The sequence below is a fragment of the Octopus bimaculoides genome, chromosome 6, assembly GCF_001194135.2.
Source record: "Octopus bimaculoides isolate UCB-OBI-ISO-001 chromosome 6, ASM119413v2, whole genome shotgun sequence".
In the NCBI taxonomy this organism is placed as follows: Eukaryota; Metazoa; Mollusca; class Cephalopoda; order Octopoda; family Octopodidae; genus Octopus; species Octopus bimaculoides.
Genome location: NC_068986.1, coordinates 31,225,309 through 31,235,987, shown reverse-complemented (window position 1 = coordinate 31,235,987; position 10,679 = coordinate 31,225,309). Strand labels below are relative to the sequence as shown.

The 10,679-nt window shown below is 34.1% G+C and overlaps 1 protein-coding gene across 1 annotated transcript in view; it reads right to left on the bottom strand.

Annotated features, from left to right (window-relative positions):
• Positions 1 to 3,788: 3,788 nt before the first annotated feature.
• The window catches only part of LOC106869346 (N-alpha-acetyltransferase 35, NatC auxiliary subunit), a 44,370-nt gene continuing 37,479 nt past the window's right edge, over positions 3,789 to 10,679 (bottom strand). Inside the window, exons 16-19 of the mRNA XM_052968433.1 lie at positions 8,147 to 8,309; positions 7,377 to 7,499; positions 4,831 to 4,911; positions 3,789 to 4,103 (exon numbers count right to left, since the gene is read on the bottom strand). Coding sequence (XP_052824393.1) covers positions 4,044 to 4,103; positions 4,831 to 4,911; positions 7,377 to 7,499; positions 8,147 to 8,309 — 427 coding nt within the window. The 3' untranslated portion in view covers positions 3,789 to 4,043. The remainder of the gene's footprint in view (positions 4,104 to 4,830; positions 4,912 to 7,376; positions 7,500 to 8,146; positions 8,310 to 10,679) is intronic.

Here is a 10,679-nt window from a genome sequence, read left to right as displayed (position 1 = left end):
GAATGATTGTTCCTGGTAAAAATAAAATTAATGATTCATTAAGTCAGGTAATGGCATGATTTTCCATTGTTTCAGCAGGTACTTGTCAAAGTGGCAACATTAAGTAAATATCTCTAATCTGAACATTTAGATAGTTTACAGATTTATTCAGTTTTTGAGTATTGAACTCTACTCAACAAAGTCCCTCTTCTTCATTCCTTTACACTCATTTACTAGCTTTACCATTCTCTAAATTCTTCCAGCCTCCAGCACTTATCCAGCTACTTCTTGTTTAACACTGAGGTTATGTAGCTCAACTCACTTCTACTTAAATGCTCAGCCATCTACATATGCTCAACTTTTCTTGGCTCTTCAATTCAACCCAGAATAACATCCCTGCTACAAATTCTTTGACATTTGCCACTTTGGACAGCCTGTATACATTGTCTTCTCACTTACATGTATAAACTCTCCAAATATTCTTAAACTCTTTCTCACCTCCAGCCCCAGTTTTTATCCTTCTATCACAGTCTCTTTCTAAATCAGATCCTCTAATCATTGCCTCATCAAAGCAATCCACCTCACATAATCCTAGTGCAAAACAACTCCTTATATTAAACCCTCTCACACTTCAGGTCAACAAATTGATCAAAACTACCAATTCTATGCTGATTACTCTCGACTAAAAATTTGCTACACTCTTAAACCATAAAAGACTTCTAAGTGGGTAACTGAAATGGTCCTCCTGGAGATGTTCTTCTATATTCCTCACACAATTAAGGCTACAATCATAAACCTCTGGTGATCTTTCATGGAAATTACACATCAGTGGTTCCATTCTCAGAACAAGCAAGGTGGACTGTTAGAGAATGACAGCCACTGTTCCTCTGCAGTTATTGTTGTAGTATACATCCAGACAGAATAACCTTAAACAGTATCAACAATAAGTAACTACTGTGCTCTGACCAAGTCCACCTTACTTGTCTCTGTTTAATTATCAAACTTTCTCTCATCAGTATGTTACATAGCAATCTGTAGATGTTTTAGGTCCTCTCTTCATTTCTTCAAAAGGTTATTGCAATGGTTTTGCTCTCCTGAACCAGCAAGTTGTATACCAACCATGTGAAACCCCTTTCAATGCTCCTGTTTCATATTCACCCATAATCACCATCTCAACACTTAGCTGATTCTTCATCCGCGTTGTTGTAATTTTCTGGAACTCCCTTTTCTGTCTACATTTTCCTTGTATGCACCAGTCTGAATAGCTTCAAACTAAACATCATTCACATTAACAACTTCAACCTGGAAAGGTTAACAAAGGCTATGAGCACGACCCCTTTCCATTGCACAACATAAATTAAACAAAGCTATCAAAAGACACCAATATTTTCTGAGGTTATCAAGCCACCCAATTTCTATTCTTGGGTCATATTCACCATTAATACTCTTGGAAAAAATCATGAATCTCATAGCATTTGATGTCTCCTGCCCTTAAAATTATCAGAACTAAAACTTTATTTAAAAAAAACATTACATATTTCAGATGAAAACAAAAGAATTCTTAGTTCAGGGGAAACAAATGAGTGAAAATATATACTTTTGTTTATTTAGTTTACAATTTCATTCCATATGTTTGAAACCATTCCCTTTTAAAATACACAAAAGTTACTAAAGTTCTAGAATTCAAATATTTGATTTTTTTCCCTGGATATTACTGTTTATAAATGTTGGCTTACTTGGTTAAGATATAAACATATAGACTTTTCTTTATCATACAGCACTTGAGTAAATATACAAAATGCCGAGCTTACAATAAAAGGATGGTGACAGGAGATATGAATAGGGTTTAAACATGCTGAGATGAATTCCAGTGGAATCTAATTCCCCCCCAGTTACTAAACTTTTGGGAATAGATGACTTACAAATAGTAAATATATTGAATTAACAAAACATGAGGTCATTTTACAAGTTATCTCTTGAAATCTACATTTGCTCACTTGAAACTCTTATTCGCTTTTCTCACGAATCCATTGTGAAGAAATTTATATGATTTAATGGAAGGATGGTAAAGGAGTAGATCTAGTTCTGAACTAAATGACTTATATGATTTTATCTCTCTTAGTATTTTATTCAGACCTCCTCTATCTTCAGTCCCACCCTCACTCAAAATACAGAAATCGTTTCAGATATTGGCATGGTATTTAGTTCATTGTAGTAGTATGGAGGTAGGTAAGGCTGTAGTATATCTCCTGCTGAAAATAAGTGTCCGATGTTAAGGTTTCACAATGATCAAGGGGATAAGATGTTGGTTTCTTAAACAGAAAATATAAAAACTTTGGTTTTATTGTTCCCAGTGTTTTCAACATCAGAAATAACCATAATAGAGTTATAATACAGTGATTAAGAAAATGCTTGGAGTTAACTAGCATTATATTTTAGTCAAGCAAAGCAAGGGAAAAACTTCTACTTTTTTGGATTATTAGAATTCCTTAGCGAAGGTATAAACTTTGTTGGATATTAGAGGAAGATCCAAGAGAGATTGGGAAGATAAGGAAGAGAAGATATCAGGGCCTGCCTGAAGCAACAGCCTCCAATTGATCTAGCTGGTTTGCCAATTGTGACAAGTTAAGTTCACGGATGTTATCCAGCCATCTTGTTTATGGTCTGCCCCTGGGTTTTCTGCCAGTTGGTTTTTGCCTGTAAAACCTGTCCAGCAATTCTTCCTGAGACATTTTTTTACCACAGGTGCATAACATCAGGGCTGTGATTTCTCATTTCAAAGAAGTAATGACTCTACCTGGAGTGCCTCTCTGATTCCTGAGCAATCGTCTGATACCAGCCCACCTGAGATTAATTTTATGATATAAATTTCCTGATTTAAAGTGATTTAACCCTTTAGCATTTAAACCAGCCATATCCAGCCAAAATATTCTACCTGTTTTAAGTCAAAAATTGACCAGATCCAACCTCTCACACCTACTCTACAATGTCATTCTAAAAATATACAATTACTTAATCACAATACTGAAGCTATGGGATAAATGCCTGATAAATTTCAAACAATGTGACTAAATAAACAATAAATTGGACATAGAAATCTGAATGCTAAAGGGTTATACTAAAACCCACCATCAAAGTTTTATGTTAATTCATGTCTAAACACCGGATTAAAAATGACAAAATTATTTTACTAAATTCTTTGTTATTTTAAAAATTAATTGAAATAAAAGCAATGTGTTTTAACAGAAATATAGAAATGAAAGGGTTAATTTATTGACATTTCATTAAACAGTTACCATAAATCTAAATCTTGATAGTCTTTAATTCATTTGATTTTTTAGCACCATTTGTTGGTAAACACAGCAAACTTTCTACTTTAACTCATGAAAATGAAGTCTCAAAATCTCCATCAAATTTATATTCAATCTAATACATTTTGCTAGTTTCTTGCTCAAAATTAGAAAATAATTTTATCTATTAATCAAAACTGACTTTATTTACACATGCAATTAATAATCAATTTTACATACATTTCCTGCTTAATGGTTTGGCATTTTAAAAATACTATGCAATTATTATACAATTATTAATTGCCTATAATTATTACAGACAATTAAACAGAATTCATCATCATCATCATCATCGTTTAACATCCGCTTTCCATGCTAGCATGGGTTGGACGATTTGACTGAGGACTGGTGAAACTGGATGGCAACACCAGGCTCCAATCTAAATTTGGCAGAGTTTCTACAGCTGGATGCCCTTCCTAACGCCAACCACTAATGAAAGCAATAAGGAAAGAAACAAAGTATTTTTAAAATTTTTATTATCAATTTTTAACAAAAGATTTAAAAACTGATGCAATCAAAGAATTGTTTGCAACAAAGCAGGTATTTATTTGTCTCTGATCAACATCAGCCAATGTTCAGACCATTTGTGCACATAGCAGTAACAACAAAACACTCAATCCACCTGAACGAACCAATGTAAGTTTTGGTTTAGATCAGCTCCTCATTCTAATGACATTGGTATGCCAAAAGGTAGAATAATACACAGGTGCCAAATTAATTTAATTTAATTACAGGACAAACTTTGCTGAGGCTGAAGTCAAATTCGGGTGGATCCTGTAAAAACAACAAAGAAAAATATTTAATTTTAATTCTACAAAGTTATTGCATATTTTTTTAACTGCTCTCATCTGTCTTTTTTTAGTTGTAAATATCTTATATAACAATTCTTGCTCTGAAAATAAACAGATAGGTGCAGGAGTGGCTGTGCGGTAAGTAGCTTGCTTACCAACCACATGATTCCAGGTTCAATCCCACTGCATGGCACTTTGGGCAAGTGTCTTCTACTATAGCCTCGGGCTGAGCTTGTAAGAAAATTCAAAAGAAATACGGTAACAATTGCTTTCACTTGCCCCAACAGGTCTTCGCAAGCCGAGTTCAGTGTCCAATGGAGGAGATGTTGGCATGGGTGCCAGTCGTTGAATTTAGTTCGATTTCGATTTCACTTGCCTCAACAGGTCTTTGCAAGTGGAGTTTAGTGTCCAATGAAGGAAAGGTACGCATAAGTGGGCTGGCTACTCCCCTGGCAGAGGCCTTAGATTATGGTCTCACTTGGCTTGCCACATGGGTGCCAGTCGTCGAATTTAGTTCGATTAACAAAATGAATAAATAAGTATTCCATTTGACAGAATAATCTGAATGCTAAAGAGTTAAATGTTTTCAGAGTAGCATCTGAAAAGACATTCAGAAAATTAATAATCTGTAATGTGTGAAACACTTGGGAGCAGATTACACTAATCCCAAGATTCATATGAAGGAAAGAATACAAACTGAATATACTTACTGAGGAGTCCTTTTTGTGACCACTTAACAATAGTTTCATCACAACATAATTAGTTTTTGCAATTTTGATTAGGTTTTGAACCTGAAATCATGAAAGAAATTCATCATTAAAATTTGATGACCTACAAAATCAAACTAGATCTCAGCTTTTGATAATGTCGAAGTATAAGGAAAAAAAACTATGTTCAAACTATGTTTTTTAAAGATTCTTGAAGACAATGAAATATACTTCAAGAGTGTAAAGAGTGAGAACAAATACCAAAAGCATTCTATCAAACATTCAAACAATTCTGGCAATTTGCCACATTGGTAGTTTATTAGTGAAGTCGAGAAGAGGTTGAGTAAGGCATTGCTAATTTACCAATATTTCAGTGAACTTAATTCCAACTTGATATGTAGTGTCAATGGATAATGCATGCCAAATATGAAAATACCATTATTTAGTGGTGGAAGATTCCTTTGGTAAATAAAGACCAGAGATTAATTAGGTCATAGCCAAAGCCCCATACACTGAGAAGCAAAATTAAGACAAATAAAAGGATGTTATATCCCAAGACACTCCAACTTAAGCCAATAGAAAAAGATTAAACATTAAAATAGTAATGGCTCATGGAGTTTTTTGCTTTTTTTTATTATAAATACATTTATTTTTGTCTGTTAATATCATAAACAACATTAATGCAGTGAGATGGTAGAATCATTAGCACACCAGATGAAATGCCACTAAGCATTTCATCCATCTTTACGTTCTGTGTTCAAATTCCACTGAGGTTGACTTTGCCTTTCAGAGTGCCAAAATTTGAAATCAATATCATAAACAACTTTATGTTAAACTCTTTCTTTGATTGCCTGCAAATATGATGGTGATCTTTCCTTCTGGGAATAATTTATCAAAAGACAGGCAGTAATCATTTGTTAAGATTTCATTCACTTTACTTACGCACCAGAAATCAAACAGCCATCACCATACTGTAAGCTTATATGATGTTTGGATTACGGAAAAACAAATTTTAAAAAAAAAATAATAATAATCATTAAATACATTCCTTTTTATTTTACTTTTTAACTAGTAAGAACTAAAAATGAAAGTCAAAAGTTTAAATTTCACAAAAGCAAAACAGCAGTGTATGTTATGAAAATGGAGAACAGGGCAGACATATTAGATGATTATCACCATGTTTACACTAGTTAAAAACCCAATTCAATGCATATATATATATATATATACACCCACACTTATATATACATTTATATATATACAAACATACACACACACGCATACATATATACATACACACACACACACAATCATTCATCCACCATCTTCTAATTTTACATACTGTTAATATTCATCATCATTATCGTCATCGTTTTACGCCTGTTTTTCCATGCTGGCATAAATTGGACTTAATGTCTCACATGTAACTGGAGGTTAGTGTACTAAACACAATCAGACTCAATATAAACAATGAAAGTTATTACAGTATACACTGTACCGAATATCAATAAAAATATCATGCCAGAAGCTGTTACTGCTGCCCATTCCAATATTTCATGGGGCAATGTTTGTAAATATTTTGTTGTTTAGCTCTAGGTTCACCCCAATTCAGTAAATCTATGAATAAAAGCATTCCAGTCATATATCAGGGATTATATTGTTCAATAAGTTCTCTCCTCATCTTTTCTTTCTTTTTTTTTTAAGCTATATTTGAAGAAATCTGGCTGGTATTTTTAACATGTTGAGTAACTGTGTAGAGGGTACTGTGAGCACAAATAAACAATCAAAGAATTGCAGAAGCTCATAAATGCCAGCATCTATCGACAGACTGTGAAGCATTAAAACAGAAGAGAGACAAATATCATTCTAAATAAGTTGCTAGTTAAGAAGTTCACTTCCCAACCATATGTTACCGGGTTCAGTCCTGCTCAATAGCACCTTGGGCAAGTGTCTTCTACAATAGCCCCAGCCTGACCAAAGCTTTGTGAGTGGATTTGATAAACATATTCATGGGTGTGTGTGTGTGTGTGTGTGTGTGAGAGACCTTGTCTTGACATCGTGTAAGAGTTGTAAAATGAATGTGTATCACCAACACACAAGCAATGTCCATTGTTTTTAACATTCTGTTAAAACATGTCTGGCTTTGGATGCAAGTGAGATATGTTGACAAGAAGGACATCTTTTTATATTAAAAAAGTTACTTTAGTAATTTACACATACACTGAAATATGTTGTTACATGTATTCCAGTTTCAGAATAGGTACACTGTGTCCCTGCATGTCAATTGAGAGGGGCAACTAAAAGGGTAAGAGCATCTGGCCAAAAAACACTGTCTCAGAAAATCTAATTCATGCCATGGATAGGCAGACATGAAACAACATTAATGATATAAACAGATGAAGATCAAATTTTGAAATAAAATTCACTGGTTTCTTATAACTGGATAGAACATCAAGTTTCAGAAAAGAAATGGTTAAGTTAGTTGAATTGAAATCATACTGAAATAAATAAATAACATTTTTTTAAAATATTTCAAAGACAAAACTCACTTCCTCGTTGGGATTGGGTATATTCTCATAGAAGGTCTTAGCCTGGTGGAATTGTTTACAAGCTAACCCATACATTTCAGTAGATGCTCGTTCATAATTATACTTTGATAAATCATTCATTTCCTGAGGAAAATTCCAAAGTTGAAGAAAGAAATTTGACAAAAATTAGGTAAACAAAAATTTAACTAAATGATAAACAGTCAAAAAACACTGAAACATTTAAAATGGGACATAGTTAAATAAGTATTACTGCAAAAGTACTCCTTTAACCCTTTCGTTACCAACCCAGCTGAAACTGGCACTGGGGACAGATGTCTTGTTTTCATAAAATTTTGAATTAAAATCTTCCACCAAACCTTAGTCATAATTTATGTTCCTAACACTAGCTGAATGATAACAGTTATTTTACTAAATTCTTTGTTAAATTTAAAGTAATTGAAAGAAACACAAATAATTACAGTAACGAAAGGGTTAACTACTACCAATATGTCAATAATTTATAGACATGACTGCTAAATAAAATGTGTAGAGAAATCTGTGGGTTTCTTTTAGTCTCATTTAATTTTTTTTTCACAATTTACATGCAGTAAAAACAAAGAGAACAAAATATAAATTCAAAAGAACTTATAGAAATGACGGCCCTTTTTATGACAAACAACTCCACCATGAGGCAACAGTAAAATCTATTGCCAGCAGGGCATATTGAAGCAAGTTATAATATAAAGCGTGTATAATGACAAAACCCCACAAAAAAGAAGCCATAATCTTACCTTGTAACGTGAATAGTGTACCATAGGGGGAGTAACGAAGTGTACAAATGGTGCAAATCGATGTGAATAACGGATCTCTTCATTATCAAATTCAAATTTTGATTTCTTCATCCGACCATCCAACTGAAAACCCATCAAAGCCTGAGGAAATGGGACACAATAAAATTAGGTTTTGAGTAAAGCAAGAGACAAAAGAAAATTTTTTTTTTTAATTTTTACTTGTTGGGTCCAGAGAAAGTAGCAGGGTTCATGGCCTCTGCAAGCCCTCTTAGACCAGTCAGACTGATTCCATCAATGGCCCTGCAGTTAACACCTGCAGGAAGGCATGAACAAGGAGGGAATTCTAAAGGGTCAACCTACAGAAGAAAGAAGGATTGATACGATCACAAATTTGAAGATGAAAGATATACACCAGGGGTTTTCAAACTTTTTGACTTGCAGACCCCTTTATATTTCAGGCTTTACCTTAGGGACCCCCTTATAAACGCTTATGAAATTTATACATAAATATTTGCTTAAAATAACATATATTTTTACATTTATTTATTTAACAGTATTTAACAAATAGGTTTATTGTCAATTAAAAGATTTCGATTAAAAACCATATATAAAATCAAATTGCCCATAAAAAGTATTTGCTGTCCACGGACCCCGTCTTGTCCTTGCGGATCCCCTGTGGTCTGCGGACCACAGTTTGAAAACTCCTGATATAGACAACTGAATCAACAAACGCCCTGCCTAGCATTTATTTTATTGATCCAAGAGGGATGTAAGTTGAAATTAATTCAAACGAGATGCAAGGATCATCATTTAACACCTGTTTTCCATCTCACATGGGTTGGATAGTTTAACAAAGGCCAATGGGCCAGCTTTGGCATGGTTTCTACATCCAGATTCTCTTCCTAATGCCAACCACTTTACAGAATGTAGTAAGTGCTTTTTACAAGGCATGAAACTACTGCTAAACATTTAGTTGAATACACTGCCTTGTATGCTACTCCATTGTCTCTTAACAACAATATTATATACAAAAGAAGGGGTCTGTGTGCATGCACAATATGTTTTATGTCATTGTTAGCCTATAAAGATAATTCTGCTGTGTCATAGCTACCAACAAAGGCTACAGCCTACCTCAAATCATAGTAACAACTGCCGATCATATAAAAGTATGTTTTACTTTATTACATACTGACAAGCTACTGTGTGTGTCCCAGTTTTTAGAACAGGTACTTTATATCCATGCAGCTTGTAAGAAGCAGGTAAACAGAGTCTAACTAAGATCCAGCCAACTCATGCCAGCATGGTAAACCAGATATAAAAACGGTGGAGAATTGTCCCAGTTTACTTCCAAATAAACTTGGCCCAAAGCCTCAAGCTGGGGTGGGGGGGCGAAGATATATAATTACATAAATTGACTGATGTTCTTCATTGGTACTTTACTTTATTGAAGCTTGAAGAATGTAAAGCAAAACTGACTAATTAGAACTGAGACTATAAAGAACTCTAATTGAATGCTGTTAGACATTCTGCCCAATACTCCAATAATTCTGCATATCCACCACTACTTAATTCTGGTTTCAAATTTTGACACAAGGCCAGCAATTTTGGGGAAGGGGTTAAGGTGATTGCATTGACACCAGTACTCAACTGGAACTTACTTTATCAAGCCTATAAGGATGAAAGCCAAAGTCGACCTCAGCAGTTTTTGAACTCTGAATGTAAAGACCTAGTTAATATTGGCTTCAAATTTTGGCACAAGGCCACCAAGTCCAGGAGAGAGGTTAAGTCAAAAGGATAGACCCCAGTATTCAACTGAAACTTATTTTATCCATCTCGAAAGGCAAAGTCAACCTCAGCAGAAATTGAACTCAGAACAGATGGAATGCTACTAAGCATTTTGCCAGGTGTGCTAACAATTCTGCCAGTTCACCGTCCTTACCACTACTTGATATTAATTTCAGAAGTCTACTTCAAAATTAATGTCAGAAGAATCACAGACAATCTTGCTCCGCTTGGTTCTTCCTGAAAACTAAACAGAATTTTAGTTCCTTGAGTGCAATCTTAGCCAACAAGGATTGAGAGGTTATAGAAGGTGTGTCATGAAATTTACAATGATACACATGGATATGATGTAATTTGTAACAGATGTGTAAAAGCATGAGATGCTGAAGATTACTGGCTCGTTACTTGTCAACATGTTAAAGTAATTTGAACGCTTACTATACTGTTGACCTAACATACGTTAGCTCACTCTCTCTCTCTCTCTCTCTCTTAAAAATGACAAATAACAGTCTTTATTGCAGTTACTTTAACCCTCACCCTTCACAAAAGAAATATCTTAACTAATGTTATAGCTGGAAAATAGTTTTATAAGTCTTACATTGTTTAAAAGGATATTATCGCCAATGTAATTAAATTACTTGCTATATGTTGAACTAGGAGTGAACAACAAAGACATAGTTACATTTAAAAACATGTTAAACCGTGCGTGTGTGTGTGTGTGTGTGTGTTTATGCGTGTTTTTGTGTGTGTG